This window comes from Alosa sapidissima, chromosome 1, assembly GCF_018492685.1.
Source record: "Alosa sapidissima isolate fAloSap1 chromosome 1, fAloSap1.pri, whole genome shotgun sequence".
Lineage (NCBI taxonomy): Eukaryota > Metazoa > Chordata > Actinopteri > Clupeiformes > Clupeidae > Alosa > Alosa sapidissima.
The window spans coordinates 17,086,425-17,111,063 of record NC_055957.1 but is presented as its reverse complement, the minus strand read 5'-3'; the positions used below and the strand labels follow the sequence as shown (position 1 = coordinate 17,111,063).

The window sequence follows — 24,639 nt, the reverse complement described above, 5'->3', positions numbered from 1 at the left end:
CTGTATTGCCCCAATAAAACATTCATAATTATCACACGTGTCTGTCCCCCCCCCCTCTGTATAGTCCCCGATACTCAGCAAACACACAGGTAAACAGATATGTAAACACATTCTATGCAACATTTGGGAGACACACAGGGCCCACACGACATCTCTGCATGGGGTTACATTCGATTCAAGACAGAAGCTGGTCCGTCCGGTCCATCATTCACGGCGCTTCATTATTAGATTAACGTTATCATACAGCGCTATAATATGTGTGTGGGAATTTCTTGTATTAGGATAGCTAGAGTTGCGGGATTTTAATAAATTATGCGCTATACCCGCAATCCTGCGCTGATATTTAGGCCCTGAAATGGATTATTTGTTTCTCATCAATCTACACAAGTTATGATTCTTGTAATTGAGCTCTAGTGCTTCCTACTTCTATCAATGGTGCTTGAGATGCTCCTAGAACTTTATTGTCCATCTGTGCCTAAATCATTGGACATTATTAGGAGAGGCACACATCTGTCTATATAAGGTCTAACAACTGATTGTGTATGTCAGAGTGAAAACCAAGCCATAAGGTTGAGAGAATTGTCCGCAGACCTGCAAGACAGGATTGTGTCAAGGAGACAGAGATCTGGGGAAGGATCGAACATTACGGCAGCATTGAAAGTGCCCAAGAGCATGATCGCCTCAATCATTCTCAAATGGAAAAGATTTGGAACAACCAACAATCTTCGTCGATCTGGCCACCCAGGCAAACAGAGTAATGGGGGACGAAGGGCCTTTGTCACTTGGTCAAATAGGTAACCAAGAACATAGTGGTCACTATGAATGAGATCACCAATGCATTATAGGCGGGTCAATATAGGGTTCAACGTCAAAAAAATTGATACAAAAGTTTTTTTTTATGGATTCTGGTACTGTTGGACATGCTAAATAACATACTAAAAATCTAGTAAAATCTGACCTTGGGAAAGGGGTCATTTTCAAAATGGCCACCAAAATGGCTGCCAACAGGTTAGAATGGCTATATCTCAATTACTATTCAGCCTACAGGGGTGCAAAAATGATGGTCAAATTAAACAAGAATAGGATTTTAAATGTTAATGCTCTACCTTTTTCAGCCATAAATTAAAATCAATGCGTTTTAATACAGAGCAAATACAATACAGGATTATTAACCATCTCCATGGCATGGAGGAAGATAAGACATGTCTTAACTGGCGTTATATCTCATCTAGAGGTTATATGCTTTTAGAAAATATTTGGGGTGTTTAATCTGTTTTGCCTGGACAATATAGGCTAAAATGTATCCCCTTTACACTAGATTCGCCTATACAGAAGAGGGCAATGCATTGTTCATGGCATGGAGGAAGATGGGACATGTCTTAACTGGTGTTATATCTCATTTGCAGGTTATATGCTTTCAGAAAATATGTAGTTTAGGGTGTTTGTTTTGTTTTCCCTGGACAAAAGAGGCCAACATGTATCCCCTTTACACTAGATTTGCCTATACAGAATAGAGGGGAATACATTGTTCATGGCATGGAGGAAGATGGGACATGTTTTAACTGGTGTTATATCTCATCTGCAGGTTATACGCTTTCAGAAAATATGTAGTTTAGGGTGTTTGATTTGTTTTCCCTGGACTGTACATGCCAAAATGTATCAGCTTTACACTAGATTCAACAATACAGAATAGAGGGCAATGTATTGTTCATGGCATGGAGGAAGATGGGACATATTTGAAATGGTGCTATATCTTATCTACAGATTATATGCTTTCAGAAAATATATATTTTAGGGTGTTTCATTTGTTTTCTCTGGACTGTATATGCCAAAATGTATCGGCTTTACACTATATTTGCCTATACAGAATAGAGTATGTATTATGCTTGGTGTGGAGGAAGATGGAAATGTTATTTTGTTGATTAATGTTATATTTCATGTACAGGGTATATGCTTTTACAATATGTAGAGTAGAGTTTGCGAGTAAGTGGCTGTTTTATGACTTTAATGAACCATGACCCATGTACTGTATAGGCATGCATTGTATATTTGTGTAGATCAATAATTGTTGGCATCTATCATTAGGGAGGAGCTAATTAAACTGAATCTTAAACTATATGCATAAGTATATCAGAAATAATTATTATATCATTATTCATCATCCTTTGACTCCTCTGAAAGGAACTTGTGTGAATTGTCACATTGTTCATTTTGACACGTTCCACAGGCAGCAGTGCAAGGTAATCCATATCTAGACGAACAGCGGAGTGTCTTGCAGAAATGCACACAATTAAGAACAGTTGGCTGTCTCTGTACTTGGATCTAACATGAAAGAGTATTTGATTGAGGTTGATTCCATTCCATTCGGTAATCAGTATCTGAAAGCTAAACTGAGGGAGCGGTACGGGAATGACATATGTTTCAGAGGGGAAAGGTTTTGAAGGCATGGTGACACTGAGAGAGAAAACATGCATCCTCAGGTCCTACTATAAGAACACTAAAAAAGGTGGAGATGAAGAGTCATCAGTGACCTCTTAATCTGATTAAACATGAAAAACACTTTCCTAGGCTGAATAATGCTTCAGATATAGCCAAAATTAGCCTCTGGTGGCCATCTTGGACGCCATCTTGAAAATTCTAAGTCTTTGAAAATGATGATCTGATACTTTAGTGTGACATATATGACTCAGTGACCGCTAAATCTGATTAAACATGAAAAACACTTTCCTAGGCTGAATAATGCTTCATAGCCAAAATTAGCTTCTGGTGGCCATCTTGGATGCCATCTTGAACATGACAAGTCTTTGAAAATGATGACTGAAACTTTAGTCTGACGTATATGAATCAGTGACCTCTAAATCTGATTAAACACGAAAAACACTTTCCTAGGCTGAATAATGCAGCAGATATAGCCAAAATTAGCTTCTGGTGGCCATCTTGGATAACCTGACAATAGCCAGATGAATGTCGTTCCGCTTAGCTCCGCCTAGCTTCACTCACATCCATCTGGGACCTCTTCCATTGAGAGTGATTTCTGCAACCGACTTTATGGTTCAGCCAATCAGGACGCAGAGCGGGAGTTTCATAGATGTGACATAGCGTAGAAGCGACTGTGAGACTGTTATCAGCGTCACGGGTTGGCTTCGATGTGAGTGGTTGAAGTAGCACGTCAATAGATGACGGACAAGTGGCTTATTCAATCATATGCAAGCATTTTTTGATTAGGCCCAGCCTTCTGAAGCAACACTTCAATGGATCGGTTCCAGATGGATGAGTGGAGCTAGGCGGAGCGAAATTCATCTGGCTATTGTCAGGTTACATCTTGGACGCCATCTTGAAAATTATAAGTCTTTGAAAATTATGAACTGATACTTTAGTGTGACATATATGAATTAGTGACCTCTAAATCTGATTAAACACGAAAAACACTTTCCTAGGCTGATTAATGCTTCAGATATCCCAAATTAGCTTCTGGTGGCCATCTTGGACGCCATCTTGAAAATGACCCCTTTACTGGGGTCAGATTTTACTAGATTTTTAATATGTTATTAAGTACATCTAAATGTATCATAATCAGTTGAAAAACCTTTTGTATCAATTTTTTTGAGGTTAGGTGTTTTTTTTCCATATATTGACCCGCCTATTAAGCCCATCTACAAAAGAAGATTCCAATGATTCACTACGTCCCCTATACAGCTCATTCTTTAACCAGAAGAGACACTCAATAACACACACACACACACACACACAAACGCCTGTGCGCTGGGGGTGTAATGATACACAAAACGTATGGTTCGGTGTGTACCTCAGTTTTGATGTCATTAGGTTCATTTTCGGTACAGTAAGCCTGTATAGGTACTGCTAACCTAAAATTCACTGACAATATATCTGATGCTCAATGAGAGTAGTATTTTTAAAAACTGTCAAGTGTTTTTTGATGTTAGTTGACTAAACTGACATAATGGTCCACCACTTATATGTATGTGCGTAGAAGTCTACTATTGACTCCTGTTAAAGGCTGCAATTTGCATCTGTATGGAACATCCTGCACCTTAACGGTTTGGTACGAATATGCTTACTTTTACATCCTTACTGTGCATGCACACCTTTTATCTTATATTTTATCTATCTACTGTAATGTTTTATTTTCGAATGTTTCAAATTTCTTTTAAAATGGCTGCAAGAAGGTTTTGCTCAATTGTTCAAATGAGCAAGTCCAGTTGTCTTTGTCTGAACTAGCTCAGTTTGAAAGTAATGTCCAAGGAGGTTGGGGAGAGAGGTGTGGAAAAGTAGCTAACTGCCCTCACCATGATATGATTACAGCCAAGACAAATAACAGTCCTGTGATTTTCGACTAAAGGCTGATCCTGTTCTTGGTAAGTTTAGTTGTTTTATTGTTCTTAAACTGTGTTTGTCAACTATTACATCAAGCAGCTACCTGTATCAACTGAACTAAAGTTTTCAGTCAAAGGGGTGAGATGTTTGTTTATATTTTGTCCAAAGAGACTTACATATGTAGCCTAGGCTAAACTGTTCATGTTCATAATTGTTGTACAAACAATAAGCATGAGCATACGTTATTATTCAATCTCAGTAGGATTTAGGTTGTTCTGCCAACATGTTTTTTTTTTTTTTTTTATCTTGTCAGCTAACTAGGCATAAGGCAACTTTGATGTGACTTCAAGAAAACTAATATTGTAAAACATTACTCGGATGCGTGTTCAAAAAGATAATCTTATTAGCACAATAAACGTGTCAGGAGGCTCATGTGCAGCCTCATGGGTCTTACAAAGCTGACGGCAACTAGGCGGGCTCTCCTGCATTCATGGTGCCAACCAAAGATTCTTAATAGCCAACAAAAGTCATGCCAAGACTAATCCATTATTATTATGTCAAGAAGAAATACATTTGCAAAAATTATATGCAGGGCTACATTTCGATGCAACCATTTTATAAGGTATTAGCTTACTGTGCAAAGTTCCCGCTTTCGGTGCACTGATTCTCTGCTAGTGCTAACGTTAACTTCAGACTCTTCACTCCAGCCAGATTTTGGATTTGCATGCACTGATGGCACAGCCCCATCTGCCAGCCTAACCGTCTCTCTTCCTCGAAATCCCATGCGACATTCCATAACATCTCCTTGGTTGTAGCTGTCCGGTGTGAAGTGTTTTTCACATACCACCGTGTGTTTTGTCACCGAGGAGGCAGCGAAATTGCTTCTCTTTGCCTGGACGAAACTTATCCAAGCATGGAATTTTTTGTTTTTCTTGTTTGGAAATCGGTGGACCCGATGACCAGACAAGTTGGAGTTGTTGCATCCAAAACAAACACAGGAATTCACCATTGTGACAACTCAAACCACTGCTCAGACTACTTAAACCCACACTGGGAACAAGGGCAGCAGCGCAGATGTTTGCCTGTCGTTGCGTCATGTGATGCGTTCTCCGGGAAAAGGGCGGGTTTTGGGAGCCTAACTTTAGCTTAGAGTAGGCACTTTCTTCTTACTTTTCTGGCCGTGGGTGTTGTAAAACATATGTATTCTTGAAAGTCTTAAGAAATTGACATTTTCCTACACTATTCTGTATAAATTAAGTTATATAATTAACTTGAAAGTTGCTCTTTAAAAAAAGCGGGAAAATGTAAGCTTGCCCAGTTCCTACAGAAATGCATAAAAAGCTGTTTTCGCGACGATATACGACGGCAATGTCGAGTTACATTTTCGATGCGTCATTCTCAAATTAACGTTACAATCAATCGTGCTAGGCTAGCTAATCGCTATAACAAGACGGATGACCAGGCTCTGTATGTTCTCCAAGGTTACTTTTAATTTTTCGTGGCGTGTGGGTGCGTCACATGTAAACATCCGGGGTCAAAGGACAGACAGGGCGGCTGCCTAGGCACCGCTGTCTCGCTATCCGGCAAAAGATTCTTTGGACGCCGCTATTTATGGATTTCCGGCTCCCATTGACTTACATTAAACACATGTAAACAAAACGTCAATTATGTGCTGAAACTAACGCCGCTGACTTATGAAAACAACCATTCCACTTTGATACGAAACTACATAATTGTAACAAAGTACAACATTTATTCGAGGGCACATCTATTCCCAGAACTATAATGGGTGTTAAATATTGCACAACCACTAGATGGCAGCATGACACAGCACATAAAGTACACGTGTCGCTGCGACCTGAAGGACGGCGTGGTTGAATATCATAATATTCATAACATAATATAATACGCTGCATTGGCTGCTGGAAACGAGAAATGCGGCCGCCATCTTGGACCGGTCATACTCCTCGTTGCGTTGCAGCAGAAGACACAAGACGCCAGCCCTGTGCAGAAATAAATAAATCATACTAGATTTGGCCGGCGAATTTTACACAAGTGGCACAGACTATAGCCTATTAGCTGCTATTGGGCAATCGCTAGCTGCTACTTGTAGCCCAAGCGTGTTGGTAGCATAGCTTCACTATTTCCTGAATAGTGAAGCTATGCTACCAACAAGCTATGCTGCTATACTACCAGTGAAGCTATGCTACTAACTTTTTCAATAGCTTAACTTCTTTATTGATCAAGTAGCTTAGCCACACAAGCTACACTTTTCTTGTCATGTGCAATTGGCACAATTTAAAGTAGCTTCCTATGTAGAGAACTAGCCTAGTGCTGTGTTTGTTACTAATACATTTGACTGGGTGGTAGTATTGTGTAGTGTTTTATTCATGGCAGAGTAACTGTTTAGCTCACTACAATTTCGAAGTAGCTTGCCCAACACTGTATTATTCACATGTCATTTACCCTAACAAGAATAAGATGCCTCTCAAATTCCTATTTATTTATTTATTTATTTTATATCTCCCCAGAACAACTGCCTTGCTCAAGGAGACTGTGAATGAACTGAACAGTCTCCTCACATCCCTGGAACTGAGGACGGTGCAGCTCTTCATTGCAGTATTGCAGGGCATCTGCTACACTGTGACTGAATATTTGATTTATGAGCTCCACCTTCATCACCTGCATTCACCACTCTGTGTCCCATTTTCCCATCGTCTGGTTGACTCAGTCCTCTTTTATGGAGTTTACCCAGTTTCACTATACTGCTATCTTATTTGCCCACCTGCTGTCTGAAGCACTTTTTTTCTTAGCCAAAGTGTACCCAAGCAATTTTAGCAAGGTGGGAACATACAAAATTACATGCACCAGTTGTCGAAATCATAGAACCAACTGCATGACCGTAGCCTCTGTCTCACTGAGCCTGTGAAGACACTCCCCGATTCTTTACTGATTGCAATGAACGGGGCTGATCTTAGCATCTAAAATGTTTCTTAATTCCTTTTTATTTAATCTCTTCATTGGGGCTGAAACCTTTCTGTGAACTGTAAATAACAGATGCTGTTGATAAACCCATTGACACTGTACAAGTGACAAGTCACCTTTTTGTCTTGAATTGATGAACTGTTACACTTACTATGCCAAACCAATGTCTGTTTTTTAAGGATCAGAAACAAACCTACAAACTTGCACTTTACAATATTTAAGGAACTTGTCTAACAAATGCTGTTGATATTGAACCCAGTTACTCCATTTCCTTTACTTATGCCACACCAATGTCTGTTCATCAAACTTTATTTTTGATGGCACTGAACTGAAAATGTTAATGGATTTTTTTCTGTCAATTTAACTCATTAAAACTTGTATCAAACCAGTTTCTGTCTATGCTGTCAAACATGGATTAGTTATGTTCCCAGTGTTTATATTGGATGTCATCACTTTATAATAAATCATACATCAGAATATTCTATTACTATTAAGCCCACTGTGAATATTAAAATACACACAACCATGTTTGCTGTATCATATACAGCTTTTCTACTGGGAGGTTTACAACTTATTCTGTCAATTCCAAGTTTGTCACTAAACCACATAGGCCTACTTGGAATACCCCTCAGATGTCTGAATGGCACTGATCTCACTTAAATGTTTATGGAACCTTTCTGTGAATAATGCTGTTGATGGAACTTTTCTGTCAACTGTAAACTATATTTAACTATAGTATATTTAACTATAATTAAACTTGTATCAAACTAGTTTTGTCTATGCTGTCAAACATGGATTATGTTCCCAGTTTTGATATCGGACGTCTGATCACTTTATATCATATATCAGAATATTCTATTACTGTTAAACCCACTATGAATATTAAAATACGCTAAATCATGTGTCCTGTATCATAGCTACATGTATGACCTTTGCAGCAAAAAAAACGTGTGAGAATCTGTTCGGTATTCAGTGAGATATGATTAATTAAGTGTGCTGACAGCTCATCGCACCGGCCAAACAGATTACACTGAGTGGAGTGGATGACCGGTCCAAGATGGCGGCTCCAAATCTCGTCAGCGCTAGTAGGGAGTAGCGGTCGATGCGGCGTCTATATATATTATGTCTATGGAATATCCACTTCTCCTGCACTTCGGGTCTAATAGCGGGTGAATTGTATGACCACCAGATGACGCCATTTCACTGCACCTCAGGCCTAATAGCTGCTGTAACTTCGTTTAAAGGAGAATTCCAGTGTGATATTGACCTAAAGTGTGTTGAAACATGATACCGAGTGTGAACGTATGTCTCATAGCCCATCTCGGCTTGTCCCCTGCACTCCAAAATCTGGTGCTAGTTAGCCGATGCTACCAACAGCTTTTTCAATGGTGGTGCTTCGGCATCAGGCTAGCCATGCAAATAAATCACTGTTTTACACCATTTACGAGGCTCAATGTATCTCCACACTTCATAGGTAGACTTCCGAGGGCCCTGACATTTAAAATGAGACATTGAGAACTTTGAAAAAGCACTGGTAGTTTACTTACAAGACGATTTATGCAGACAGTATCTTCACAAAGTTTAGCATTTGCAGCCATCTTGAATTTAGTCACGATATGTAGAGCGACGAGTAAGAATGAACAGGTATGATAAGGGATCAGATTCCAAAAATAATTCAGTGGAAATGCATGGATTCCAGTTTCTTCCACGGAATTATTTTTGGAATCTAATTTTGGAGTGCAGGGGACAAGCCGAGATGGGCTATGAGACGTACGTTCACACTCAGTATCATGTTTCAACACACTTTAGGTCAATATCACACCGGAATTCTCCTTTAAGTAATAAGCCTCGAGGAGCCGACGGTTACACTTGTTTTAAACGTCCCACATACTCGACGCACCCGACTGGTAGCGCGACAATGTGACGTCACAGAAGCGCTGTCACTCCCCGATATGAGTCGCTACCGGAAGTGAGTCGCGCATGCGTCACTACTTTGCGACTACCTGTGCTGTTAGCCACAGAATAATGACATTAGCCTACACAGCAGTAATGTATTATTTAGCGTAAGGCATCACATTTTCACGGCATGATCTCTAATGTCAGTTATAGATTAGAGGCTGAAGTAGCCTGCTAGCGAGAGACTTCTGTAATATCAATAAAAATTGACCTACATAACGAAGTTTGTTCACTGCTGGCAAGTAAGTAAGCAATCAAGCACAACAAAGGCTGTCACTTGAATGGCGTTTACTAACGTTAGCAATCAAACAATCTTAGATAGCTAAAACGTTTTTGAAACAGAAAAGTGAATTATTTTATGGATTTCAGTCGGATCCCTTGGCATTATGCCGTAAAACCTATCAATCTGAGCATGCGTGACTCACATCGGGGAGTGACAGCGCCGTAACCATTTATACTTGCGCGTGGTGGTCGCGACACTAGTTGCAATATTCTCCTGAACAGAGGTGTCGCTGTTGTGAAAAGATTAGCGCTAACTACATTACACAGCAGAAGAAGCTGCAGTAAGAGACACTAGTAGCTAGCCTCTGTGATGGCACTTCAGACTTTGGTTGCTACTATTCACAACTACCACCATCATTATCATCTAGTTTCCAAGGTGTGCACACAGGTAGATAGATAGATGGATATATAGATAGATATTTTAGTCATCCCAAGGGAAATTGTAATAATTTAAACAGTTTAGTTAGCTGGCTAGCTAGCTAGCAGCTGGCTGAGTTTGTGTAATTTCCTGAAGTGGAAAGAGATTTTGTTCAGGCCTTAATAGATATCCTTTGTTTGAAAATAAATAGTTTCTATTCTTTCCTCTTAATTCCATGTGTTGCAACTCTTGCTTGCCCTCGAACTAGTCCATCTTTCTGTTTCCGATTTGTCGCGCTCGTCTGAAAAAAAAAAGAGTGGTGCCAGAGAATGTCTAAGGCCTAGTCCACACGTACCAAACCGATCTTTTTTTCCTCCGTCTTCCCTGGAACCGTATCAAGAATATTTGCGTCCAAACGGATTCATCTCAACACGACTCAACATGTTACTCCATACCCCAGGCCTATAGGTGGCACTGTTTCTTTACAAAAATTGACCAAAACTTGCGCTTTACAAACAGACAGAATAGGCTACGACGAAATGGCTAGTGCAAAGAAACCAGAATTGTTTGTGTGAACTGATGGTGAACTGTCAACTGTAAAACTAATACACTTTATTTTACGGTTTGTGAAGGGTGCAGTCCCGTCCTTTATTTGGCTAACGCAGGTAGGCCAACTAATCACCTTTACTTTCTTTGGTTGTAGGATAGTCCGTGATTCACATTAGTTTTGGCTATCACTGCAATTAGGCTACTAAACGCAAGGCTTACCCAAGTTCTAGGCTATTCTGTCGCCACATTTATAATATTGCTATAAAACCTTTGTTAGTAACAGTCAATACTTTTGCCTGCATCAAATCGCGCATTTGCATTCAGTGTGCTACCATCGGCTTAACGTGAGTTCTAAGCGTCTTTGTATGCTTATATCTGATTTCACTCGACTGTGAATGCATGTATATATGTTGTAAGACATGTAAAATAAATGAATGACACTGGCACTATGCACAAATTAATGTAGCCTAAACTTACACCGCACTTTCCTAATAACTTAAGTTCTCTCGGGTCACTGACAGTAGCTAGAATGCATAAAAAAACACCGGGAAAAACAGTGTTCAATCCACCAAGTCATAAGCTATCGGCGCTGCGCAGCACCAGTTGTGATATTTATCTTACGGAGTGTAATCGTAGGTAATGTCATGTATGAAAACTAGTATTGTTAGGCAATACTATAAGTGCAACTCCAGGGCAGCTGAGGTGTGGCGATGACATCATCGATACGCAAGCAGGATGTGCGGTTTTGCTGTCTAAACGAATTCAAACGGGCTACGGTTTCAGATTTTTCCACTCTGGGACCAGGTTTCAAGAAAGTGCGGTTTCGGGCAGTGCGTTTACAGGATTCGTTTGGACGCTCGGCCAAGACGAAGCAAAACCTCTGCGTTTAACCTAAAAAGCGTCTCCGTGTGGACAGGCCCTAATAAGGGGAGAACCGCCACTCTCGGGAAACTTCCGGTTTCTGAACTGGTTGCAGTTCCTTTTCTGGTTCCACATGAGGGCGCTCACGAATAAGTGCAGAATGAATGGAGGCCTATGGAGCTGTACCCATCAAATCCACTTTTCTCGGGATATAATTTTTTGCCCAGAAATTCGAATGTTGCAGTCAAAAGAGGGGGCAGAGAAAATACAAACCACTGAGTATTATATTTTTTGAGTCACTTATTTGTTCTAAAAAGCCTTTCAAATGTGTCAATGACGTCATTCATTAGCAGAAAGCTAGTGTGTTGTGGGCAACAACGACCTAACCTGTAAGAAATCGAAAGGACGTGACTACTCGTTCATTCAACTTTTGACCTATAATCCATATTGAGCTTGCAGAAACCACAATCAAATCTTCAATGTCTCTACGACAACCAGGTGAAAGAGACAAATTTAGCCGTCTAGCTCCATAGACCCCCATTGTTTTTGCACTTATTCGTGATCGCCCGTAGCGGAACTGCAACATATTGCAGGTACAATGGAGTTAATAGGGAGGGATTCGGCTCTCCGTAAACGGGCTCTGGTGGTGCGCTACCTCGCGCTACCTGGCTAAAATCCTGGCGCGCCAGCAAGATCTACGTCATTTTGACGTCACGTTGTCGCGCTACCGGTCGGGTGCGTCGAGTATGTAGAAGCCCTTAGGGGCGTTGTTAGCCACGCTGCGCAAGCCGGGTAGGCTACAGTCGCGTGTGTTTGTGGTGATTTATTCCATGTATTAACAAAATAATAATGTAACATTACAGAAATAGCCTACATAGATAAAAAAAACCCTAAATAATTACACCAAAAAAGTAAAGAAGCTTTATCATTGATATATAAGCTTACTGAAAATCAAATATAGGCCTAGCCTACAATTGTGTTCCACAGCCAATATGTCCTACAGATAATAACAACAGTAAGAACATAGGCTAACCTAAGTCATGACGACACGGGGGCTTAAGTCTCATGTTGGCCTATGACTACGTAGCCTAGGCTACTAAGCATGTCTGGGTCTGCGACAGTGAAATAGCTCCAATATTAATTGTGGCGCCAATGAATATATGCTAACATGAATCAGTCACCTATAGATAAGGGTTAGGCTATAACATATGTAGGCTATAATGTAAAATAGGGTCATATCATATAATGTTGACTTACTAAGAGACTAAGGGGGAGAGAGCTGAACATATTACACTGAACTAATTGTTCATTGTTGAAAATCAATCAAAAGTTTGTAGTTGATCCAGATGTCATTGGTCGCAAGGACTGTTAATGGGTGTATCCACAATTGAGACCTTGTTACAAGTTGGTCTTTCAGCTGCTAATGCAATCAGTGGCCGTCAGAAAACATGTTAGACAACTGAGGAATGAGATGCCACACATAAAATGTACAGTCAAACAGAATGCACAAACATCAATGGGAATCCACCAAACACTGCAGGGAACCATGTTATTGTCAATCAGCACTCTGCCACGCTAAATCAGACCCTGCTTATGTTTGTGCAGAGCAGAACAGATATTTGTAGATATGATGCAGGACCTGTTAAGAGAGATTGGCAGCTCAGTCTCCCTCATACTAGTCCCTACGGTGAACGATGTAATAGCATAGTGCTGCTGCTTCTGATGTGCAAGACAAGACAGTATATTCATAATGTGACAGGCAGCATGTTTTTATCATTATGTTACAACCTCTGAACAACTATTATTGATGTTAGAAGAACAAAACAATACATCTTCAAATGTTCATTGCTTATTACATGTGTTATAAAAACAAAATCCTTGTCTGCTTTCTGTGTTTTTGCATGCACCTGTCAACAGGTGTGTAAAGACATATTTATTCACCATGCACTTAGGCTGTTCTGAGTCATTGTTTGTATGTTATAGTATTTGTTGATTTGCATTTATTGCCCATTGATATTGCATTCACATTATTGTTTATTATTGGTATTCTCCTTATTAATGTAGTGTCACCAACATTTAAAATAATATCAACTGACATTGTTATTCATAGCCATATTTATTCTGCTCTTATAAGGTAATACAGTGCACATATTTATATTATTTATACTATACTCTAAACCACCTTCTGAAAATCAACTGTATACTGTTTCACTGCACCATATTTCTTGACCTGTCTCACCGCCTGCCTATAGGCTACTTACACCACCTTACTTACAACACTTTGAAGAGCCAAAAACAAAGCTCAGCACACCTGTTCTGTGCATCAGTAAAGTTGGAGGGTTAATTTATGAACCATCACTTCTAACTGAAACATCACTTCTAGTAGGCTACATGTGACGTGTAGGCTAGAAGAGAAGTCTTTATTGTCCACTACTGGGGAAATTCATCGGCAACACTTTATTTTAATGTGTCACTGTTACAGTGTACCTACCTAATTAGGTACAGTGGTACAACCTGTGTAACAACATGTACTATCAGGTACTGTACTATCATTGTACTTGCATTATGTATTTGTGGGTACCTAGGCTATAGTTGTTACATTGTAATACTGAGTGCTTTTACAAAACGTTGCCAATTTGCCTAAATTTTCATCAGAGGCAAAAAGCTGACCTGAGACCTGCTGGATGGGGTAAATCTGGTCATGAAAGATTGGATATACAAATCATTCTTAGCTCCAGTCAAGGCCTCATTGTCTTCAGTGTACATGTAATGGCTGTGCTGCTACAACCTTGTTACTTTTTGATACAGTGGAATAAACCTATTAAGTGTACCAGTTAATTACTTACATGTACATATGACATGTATGTTGTGTCTTCGATGTCTTGGAACAGGTCTACTAATTCACATGTACTGTGTGGTATAACAGCAGACACGTTTCAACACATCAATTACAGGATGCATGACATCATTGACAGGATTTATATAATATACATGTAAGTACTTAACTGGTACACTTTATTTGAATGGGTTTATTCCACTGTATCAATCACTGTAATATATATACACACACACACACATTACATACATACACATATAAATGTAGCGTGACAAGTGTGTTTACATGCAGCACTAACTGTTTACAAGCAATAACTTCAGTTCAGTAAAACCGACGACCTGTTCTGTATTGCTCTCTCTCTCTCTGTATATATATATATATATATGCACACACACACACATTACATGCAGCACTAACTTCAGTTCAGACCGACAACCTGTTATATATATATATGCACACACACACACACACACACACACAGTATATCCATGCATACACACATACATACATACATATGTATTGTATGAAGTATTGCATTACTAGCCTATTCTAATTTGGTTTGTTCTATTGACATGGAATGAATGAACAGGCACACGTGACTATGGAGTAGGTCTACTTCACAATTCAGATTTTCAGATGGTGCGTTGTGACTGACAACGGCCCTAAAATCTCGAGTGTCTAGGTTCCTGGTTGCTGTAGTGATGCCATCTGCTGGCCGTGCCGCGCAATAGCGCCACATATATAATTTCACTGGACATTACGGTAAAAAATCTTGTTTTTCCTTACTAATATTCGTGTCATCCAGCTAACATATTGCTTAATTCTTTTGACATTTCGTTCCTTTATAAATTGTAATGTAATATAAAAGGTACGTTTTTGAATTTCACTAGACATTACGATAAAAATCTTGTTTTTCCTTACTAATATTAGTGTCATCCAGCTAACATATTGCTTAATTCTTTTGACATTTCGTTCCTTTATAAATTGTAATGTAATATAAAGGTACGTTTTTGAATGTCATTACTCTGACATGTGAGGGATAACGGCCACCGACGTGACCTGTTACGTGACTCATGGACAGGGGGAAATGCCATTAACTCGGCGTCACGCAGCGGCAATTTTCTTAATATCGATATTTCTCTACATTACTTGATCCAAATTCTGTGATTTTTGCTGGATAAATGTTGTACAAAAATGTAGTTTCGTATCAAAGTGGAATGGTTGTTGTCATAAGTCAGCGGCGTTAGTTTGAGCACATAATTGAGGTTTTGTTTACATGTGTTCAATGTAAGTCAATGGGCGCCGGTATTCGGCCAATGGCGGCGTCCAAAGAATCTTTTGCCGGATACAGCGGTTGCCTAGGCGCCTTAACAATGTTACTATGGTTACTACTCGCTCGCATATATGAATAACGTATGTAGTAGCTTCTACGTTCTTAACCTACGGATGCCACTTTTTAAAAAAATAGGATTTCCTTGTGTAGATAAAAGTACTTACGGCTGGTGGAGGAGAGGTGGGCAACCGCTGTGATGGCAAAACTCCAGGTTTCAGTATCAACTTTGATGCAAACCCCCTGCTGTACTCCCCAGAGTTGACAAAGTTATCGTCTTTGAAATGCGCCGAACACAGCAGTAATTTACCATATTGTTCCGGTATTTCTCCAAAAATAAAGTGTAACCATTTCTCCCTCAACTCCTCTTTCTTTGGCAGAAGATGTAATGGCAAGGTTTTGTTTTGGCATAACACACAGGATCGATGTCGTCCTGCCATTGCATTTAAAATTATTTTAGGCAGCACGTGTATTTCTCAACATTCCCGTCACACCGGTGTGACGGTACTCCTTAAGGGTGAACCAACCCAGTGGGCAGGAATAATAATTAGGAAACGTAATGCTTATATCCAGTTTGGCTCAATTTTTCTGCCTTTTCCTTTCATTGGCTAGGGAGGGAAAGTGAAAAACAGTGCCCCAAGTGGTTTCTTTCATATCAAAGAGCAGCTCATGTTAATAGTTAGGGAAAGAGGCATTTTATTTGACAATCTGCAGAACGCCTGGAGAGTCAATCAAGTTTGGGGTACTCAGAGGGTCTGGGCGAAAACAATGAAAACATTTTTGCTTTAGGCTACCCATATAGCTTGCGAGATGTCTAACTAGGTTTTTTTAGGGGTGCTGAATCTATCCCAGCCATTAGTTTTGAGTAAAAATGACTCCAAGTCCACCAAAAAATCCATAACAAGTGGAACAATCACAAAACAAAACTTCCTTAATCAGTTCACAACAAACTTCATCCAACTCCCTTAATTTTTCTAAAAAAAATAAAATCCATCCACTCTGCTAAACTCAAGGAACGCAACAAGTAGGGGCCAATGCAGTTACTTTCCCTCCCCATTGCAACGTTACAGCAGACAAACTGCATTTCAAACTTACCACAGGTCACAAACTCAAACTTGTGACCTATGTCATTTCAAGAACAGGAAAAATGGGATGTTAATGGGATGGGATCTTTAAATATGTTTAGGGTCTTTACATTCTAACTGAGGCGACGTGACAGTGTAGTGCAGGGCGATATGTAGCAAAATAAGGTGTTTGGAACATTTCATATGTATTTTTGAAAATCATGTTTTTTCACTTCTTCAGACCCTATAGTTTGCAAAACTACCTGTTTCCATTTTTTTTCCCAGACTGCACAGGTCCAAAATCCAAGATGGTGGATATATCACCAAAAATGGCAAATATTCGCCTTTTTAAACACTTTAAATGAATATATGTTAGGTATTATCATTATATACATACATTTTCTGATAAAATGTAATGATTTAGGTAAAAAAATATGACCATGGGTGACATGAGATCTCGATGATGATGATTGCGATGATGATGATTATCAACCAGTGATGGGTGTAACCACCATTCTGCTATTTATTGGCATACCCGGAAAAACACATTGACTGATTAAAAGTTTCCTTCACATAACCTAATAATCATTTGAATTAGTAAATGTTCTGCACTCACCACAATAGATTAGATTAAATTAGATTCAACTTTATTGTCATTGCAGAGTACAAGTACGAAGACAACGAAATGTGGTTTGCGTCTAACCAGAAGTGCAAAAAAGGAGAAAAGTGCAATGTAATATACAGGTGGTGCATAGACAGGTCAAGAAATATAGTGCAGTGTAGACAGTAGTATACAGTTGATTTATATAAGGTAGAGAGGTTTAGAGTAATATAAATATGTGTATTAGCAGTTACCTTATAAGAGCAGAATAAATATGGCTATGTAATGTGAACAATGTATGAACAACATACATTGGGGGGTGGGGGGGGGGTATCTGCCTCTTTGTTGTCCCTGTCAAGGTTGCCATGGTCGTGGACACCTCAACAGGCATAGGCAAGGAGGCATTGGGCGGGGGCGCTTAGTTTGTTGGTTGTCACCGGGATGCAGAGCTATGCATGGTCTCAATGGAGGGGAGTGAGGAACCGGAGATGCGTTGGGCAGTTTTCACCACCCTTTGCAGTGCTTTTTGGTCGTGGGCAGAGCAGGGTCCAAGAGAGGTCCTCAGAGATGTGGACACCCAGAAACCTGAAGCTGGTGATACACTCCACTTCAGTCCCATTGATGAGAATGGGGGTGTGTGTGCTAGCTTTAGACTTCCTGAAGTCCACAATAAGCTCTTTGGTCCTCAATAATTCTGTTAACAGGACTTGCAGTAATTTGTGGGAACATATGAATTTGTTGATTATGTGCAAGCTTAATGCTGCCCACTACAGCTAAGTCTGCCTTCATCCATGAATTGTGACTGGTTTCAGAAACAGCAACTTCTGAACAGTCTACAGAGTAGCTCAGTGCAATTAACACACACATTGGATAGCATCTTAATATATGGCATGGCTGTTGTGCAGGAGATGGTTGTCAGGAAAAGTGACATAAACTGTTGCCAAGATCTGGCAGAATGCTTCTTTGAAAATGTTGAAAGTAAGGCAAGAGGCTACAATGACATATACAGTACTTATTATTTAACAACCATCACAAACTCCATGAAAGACAGGACAAGACAGGTCCATACAATGGGAAAGCACATGATAAGGGATACAAAATACAAGATTCTACACCAATCAAAGACTTTAAAGCTTTCCTGGGATCGTAGGAAACCAAAGCCAACCCCGTCCTCTACCTTCCTCATAAAGCTGTTAAACTATGTAAACTGCCAGTCACAGTTCACACACACAAAGGTGGCAGTAGCAGTAAGTCATTTTGGCAAACATATCTACACGTCACACAGGTCTCTTGGTGCTTGCCCTTCGCAGGGTACCAGACATCAGCAAAGAGAGTCTCATTATCATGGGCACTGGAGATCGTCGACAAAAGATACATCTCAGCCTACAAATCTTGACGCACCCTAGCGGCAGCAAATTTGCAGCCAGGGTAGTCTAGCAACTCTCCGTTGGCTTGCGAGGTGGAATAACCAAACTTCGGCCAGGCCAATCACATTGTGTATAGTGTCGGTGGACCTATCGGGTATCCTATCGTATCCTATCAGGAAATTGAAAGATAACAGTTTGTCCCGCCATTTATCCCGTGGGAAAGGAAAGGTTTCTGTTTCAAGTCAATCAAGTCATGATGATGTCATTAACACACTTTGTAGGCTTGTAGTAGGTCCTCATCCATCTCCAGACGTGTGAGAAATTTGTGTCAGCTCCTCAAAACATGGTTTTCAAACAGCTAAAGCCCTTCGGTGGAACATGTTTAAAACACTAAAACCCAACCAGGGAGTGGAAAAACTCGGGAACTAGGGACATCCCATCCCTATGAATGCCCTACCATCGCCTATTGCTGTCCCCATGCTCGGATTCCTGCCCCCGCAGCCTAGCGACCCATTACTTACCCGATGACAACTCCTAATCCCTATGGACAATTCATCCCCTACACTGGACTATTTGAACTTTCTGACACTAAATAGGATTCATGCATTATCATACTGGTTATGTAACCATCCAACCACTTTGTAACATATACCTCAGGTGGCTCTAAATACCATGTTCTATTCTCTGTATAGACCTTAGTGTCCTGTAACTGACCCCAGGCAGATGGGTCAGGCCCTTGAGTCGTGGATCTGCTAGAGGTTTCACCCTACAATGTTTCTCCAATTCTAGAGAGTTTTTCCTCGCCCCTGTTACTCATGGGCTCTGTCTGAATGTTTAACATTCTGTAAAGCGCCATGAGACATGTGTAATGTTTTGACGCTCTATAAGTGAAATTAAATTTAAATTTAAATTCTGAGCACACAGGCAAGCAAATGTTTGGGCACAAGATACAGTGCATACAATGCCTGCTCCCAAGATTCTTGACTCACTATCACTGTGTAGCCATGCAGAGTTTTACTAGCCCAAGATTATTAGCACCAAAGAAGCGAAGGGCACCTCCACCCCCTCGCCCTCCCCCTCCCCGTTTAGAAGGATCTCTTAAGCAGCAGCAACCTCTTAGTTCATTTTCTCAGCCGGCATATAGCATGGAATGTGCAGTGGAAAATACAGATGGCAGCAGCAGGGGACAATTATATGATGACTGTATTGCATGATATTCTCAGGGTCCCTGCAATATAAATGGTACTGACAGTAGTTTTGAGAACATGCCAGGACCCACTAAGCCCATGACATTCTCTATTCCTGTATTGACAAGAAATAGAACACAAATGCATCGAGCTTATAGGGTAAACCAGTCCAATCTCCTACCCGTACCACATCAACCTCAGATTTCCCCCATGGATCATATTTCCCCAACACTTAAACTAACAAAACTAGCACTCCTAAATATCAGATCTCTTTCAAACAAATCATTCTTAATTCATGATCTAATTTGCACACACAACCTTGTTTTTTTACTTTTAACTGAGACATGGTTAGATCAAGCAAACAGTGCTGCTACTCTCATCGAATCAGCTCCCCCAAACTTCAGTTTTTTGAGTGCTACCAGAGCAAATAAAAGAGGTGGGGGGATAGCCACAATTTTCAAGACGTCTTTTCAGTGCAATCAGTCGTCATTCGGTGACTTTACTTCATTTGAATATCTGTGTGCATGCATTAAGTCTTCTCCTCAGATTTTATTACTGACAATTTACAGGCCTCCAAAACATTCAGCTAAAGTTTTTCTTGAAGAGCTAGGTGAACTGCTATCAGTTGTTTGCATAGAGTATGACTGTCTTATTATATCAGGGGATCTAAACTTGCATGTGGATAATCCTGAAAACAATTATGCCAAGGAATTCATTGCACTAATCGATACTTTCTCCCTAACACAGCATGTACAGGGGCCAACACACTCTCTCGGCCATACCCTCGACCTTGTTATCACAAAGGGTCTCGATGTCTCTACAGCTGTTAAAGACCTGGCCTTATCTGATCATTTTTGCGTGTTCTTTGATGTGTCTATGTCCCCACACACTCAAAACACAGCTATGATGGTAAAAAGGAGAATCATAAATGATCAGACAAGTGCTCTCTTTGAGCAAGCACTTTCACTAAAGTCAAGTCAACTGTCAGACTCTGAAGACTTATTTGATCACTTTAATGCAAAAATGGCAAACATTATGGATGACATTGCTCCATTACAATTCAAGAAAGTTAAGGACAAACAGAAAGCACCATGAAGGCAAAATCCAGCAGTTAAACTTCTAAAAAGAGAGTGTAGGAAGACTGAAAGAAAATGGCGTAAATACAAACTTCAGATCCACTATGAAATCCATAAAGAGATGCTCCGCACATATAACTCTGAAATATGCAAAGCAAGACAGTCTTTCTTTTCTAACATTATCAATAGAAGTTCAAATAACACTCGTATTCTATTTTCAACTGTTGATAAGTTAACAAATCCCCCCTCACAATTAGCGCCTGAACTTCTCTCAACTAATAAATGCAATGAGTTTTCATCTTTTTTTAAAGGTAAAATTGACAAAATCAGACTCAACATATCTGCTTAATTACAAATTCAACAACCTGAACTTCCAGCAACAAACAGAGGGAAACTAAACTTGATGTCAGAGTTCAGCTTGATAGACTACGAAACACTTGAAAAAACGGTACAGAATCTCAGCCCTTCCACATGTGTCTTAGACACTCTGCCTACCAATTTCTTCAAAACTGGATGTCCTTCAAATTGTAAATGTATCATTGCTGTCTGGCACTTTTCCTAAGTCACTGAAAACAGCTGTTGTAAAGCCACTTCTCAAGAAGAATAACCTGGATGCCTCCATGCTAAACAATTACAGGCCCATATCCAATCTACCTTTTATTGGCAAAATTATTGAAAAAGTAGTCTTTAATCAATTAACCACCTTCCTAACATCAAATGGGTATTTTGATTACTTTCAGTCTGGTTTTCGGGCAAATCACAGCACTGAAACAGCTCTCATTAAAGTTTCCAATGACATACGCCTCAACACAGATTCAGGTAAAACATCAGTCCTAGTGCTACTGGACCTTAGTGCAGCATTTGACACTGTTGATCACAATATTTTACTACACAGACTAGAACACTGGGTTGGATTTACAGGCATAGTTATCAGCTGGCTAAAATCATATCTACAAGAAAGGAGCTTCTTTGTTGCCATCGGAAACTGTACCTCAACACCAACGTCCTTGACCTGTGGTGTTCCCCAGGGGTCGATCTTGGGGCCACTATTATTCAACCTCTATATGCTCCCACTTGGACAAATCATTCAAAATAATTTGATTTCATATCATAGCTATGCAGATGACACACAAATTTACTTAGCTCTATCACCAAACAACTATGGTCCTCTTGAATCTATGTGTCAGTGTATAGAACAAATCAACACCTGGATGTCTCAAAATTTTCTTCAGCTGAACAAATAAAAAACTGAAGTAATTATATTTGGTAAAAATGAGGAAAGACTTAGGGTTGCCACTCTCCTTGACACAAAAGGGTTGAAGGCAAAGGATACTGTTAAAAACCTTGGTGTATTAATTGACAGTGATCTAAATTTCAACAGCCACATGAAAGCGATAACTAAATCAGCTTTTTACCATCTCAAAAATATTGTCAAACTCAGAGGGCTGATGTCAAAACATGACTTAGAAAAACTCATTCATGCATTTATCTCCAGCAGGGTTGATTACTGCAATGGACTGTTCACAGGCCTTCCTAAAAAGACTATTAAACAGCTTCAGGTGATACAAAATGCAGCAGCTAGGACTCTAACAAAAACTAAAAGAACTGACCACATTACTCCAATTCTTAAGTCCTTGCACTGGCTTCCAGTAAGTCACAGAATTGACTTTAAAGCACTATTGCTTGTTTATAAATCAGTAAATGGAGCAGGACCTAAATACTTGTCAGACATGCTTCAGCAGTACACACCTTCTCGTCCTCTCAGGTCCCAGGTGAAAAACCTGCTAGTAAAACCTACAGTTAGAACTAAACATGGTGAAGCAGCTTTTAGCTGCTATGCGGCTCAGCTGTGGAACCAACTTTCGGATGACATTAAAAAGGCCCCAACTGTAGCCAGTTTTAAATCTAGACTTAAGACCAAACTGTTCTCAGACGCTTTCTGCTAACTGTGCCGAGTTACAAATTCTGAATCTGCCTCGATAATTATTCTACTTTGTCTTTTATTACTTTTTTTTACTACTTTTGCCTTTGTTTTTGCTTACTAATTATTCTTTATTTTTAAATGATTTTACCTTGTGTTTTATGATCTTTACCTTTTAACTATTCTTTGACTATATTGCCCTTCTATGCTTTTATTTGTTATTATCGTTTGGTTTTGTTTATGTAAAGCACATTGAATGACCTCTGTGTATGAAATGTGCTATATAAATAAACTTGACTTGACTTGACTTGACTTGACTGGGTTGGAGTCAAATTATTGATGGGCAATGGGCTCCTGTTCTGTCAAAACTTCCACCAGCACCAGATGCTGTTGTGGAACTTGTGAAGTGCTGTTGTCTTGCCAGCCAATGCAGTAGAAGGTGTTCTTGCAAGAGTAACAACTTACCATTCACACAACTTTGCAGGTGTGAAGGCTCTGAGGAGATGTGCACCAATATTAAAAAGACAGTGATAGTGGTGAGGATAAATACTTGAGTGAAAATGACAATGTTTTGTTGAACTCTTCAATAATGAAACAAGATTTTTTTTCTTTTTTTTCCATTTTGTCTCCAAATTTCTTGGCAAATGATGCAATACATCTTTTGAAAATAGTCTGTATCTCACTTGTCTACCTTATTAGGTATATATTTATCAAAAAGTTGACCACTTTAAGCCTTTATATTATTTTTCTGCATAAATTGTCCGCCATCTTGAATTTTGGCACTGAAAATGAAGAAAAAAATTGGAAACAGGTTGTTTTGTATTCAATGCGGTCCTAGCAAGTAAAAAATCACCAGTTGCAAAAATCTATATGAACCGTTCCTAAAATTACACGATTCCCCTCACTAGTGGCAACCAATTTCAAGGATTGTTTTAATGTCGGGTCCTCCTTGCAGTTGTGAAGCCAATATGGTTAGAAACAGCCACTGTCTTTTCAGACACAGCCGCTTACAAAAGCCTCAACTAAATCGTCACACATTCTACCTATGCTAGATAGGTTCACATTGCTAATAACTGCAACAAAATCATAGCTTAGGCCTACTTACAGCATGCAGTAGTGATGGCAACATGGTCGATCCCAGTCCTTCTTTTCAACAGCCCCTCTTTTGAGAAATAGTCGCTTATAGCAAAGCCTGCTTGAAATTGTCCAAAGTTTTCAAAGCTGTCTGGGGTGAAATGATTTGAGCAAATGGATAATTTTGTGTCGAAGCGCAGGGATCTTCTTGTATACACACAACATCAACCATGCCCGTTGATGGTCTAGTTCCTTGGGAAGATAATGAAAAGCAAAACTAAAAGCACAAACACTGCTTTGCACTCAGTTTTCAATTTTGTAACACACACTTTGCAAAACTGTAGGTACAATCCACTGCACAGCACTCTTTTTGCAGAACTGTAAACACAACTCACTGCTTTACACTCAATTTCCAAATGATCAACACACTCCCAACAAAACTATACACATGTATGCCTATTTACACTATTTTGTCTGGCACACTGTCACATAATGAAAACTGTTTTAGATAATTAGTTCACTTTGTAATCAGCCTAAGCAGTGTAAATAGGCCACAGGTAAGCTGTCCGTGTGGAGTACAATGGAGGGAGCAGGAAGAGTAAGAAGAGTGAGAATTAGAGGAGGCCTAGGAAGAGGACGTGGAGGTGAAGAAGTAGGAGGAAGAGGAGGAGGAGGTGAAGAAGCAAGAGGGAGAGGACGACAAGGACAAGGAGGTGAAGTTAGAGGAAGAGGACAAGGAGGAGCAAGAGGAGGATAAGGAGGGGGAAGAGGAAGGGTAAGAAGAGTAAGAAATAGCCCTTTTACAGGCAAAAAAAATGTCTACATGTGAGGATATTGACCAGGCATCATGTCAGACC

The 24,639-nt window shown here is 39.8% G+C and overlaps 1 protein-coding gene and 1 long non-coding RNA gene across 4 annotated transcripts in view; both read right to left on the bottom strand.

Annotated features, from left to right (window-relative positions):
* LOC121714928 (oocyte zinc finger protein XlCOF7.1-like) overlaps positions 1-16,027 on the bottom strand; it is a 43,565-nt gene extending 27,538 nt beyond the window's left edge. For 2 of the 3 annotated variants that reach the window (XM_042100155.1, XM_042100165.1), the window contains exon 1: positions 4,970-5,807. In XM_042100155.1, coding sequence (XP_041956089.1) covers positions 4,970-5,344 — 375 coding nt within the window. In that variant the 5' untranslated portion in view covers positions 5,345-5,807. Of the gene's footprint in view, positions 1-4,969; positions 5,808-15,659 lie in introns of those variants that run through there. The other variant, XM_042100174.1, reaches the window with a different exon arrangement.
* On the bottom strand, positions 13,644-14,590 carry LOC121714951. Its single transcript, XR_006033489.1, has 3 exons — positions 14,562-14,590; positions 13,936-13,941; positions 13,644-13,713 (listed from the first exon to the last, which is right to left on the bottom strand). It is a non-coding gene; the product is annotated as an uncharacterized LOC121714951 (long non-coding RNA).
* Positions 16,028-24,639: the final 8,612 nt, after the last annotated feature.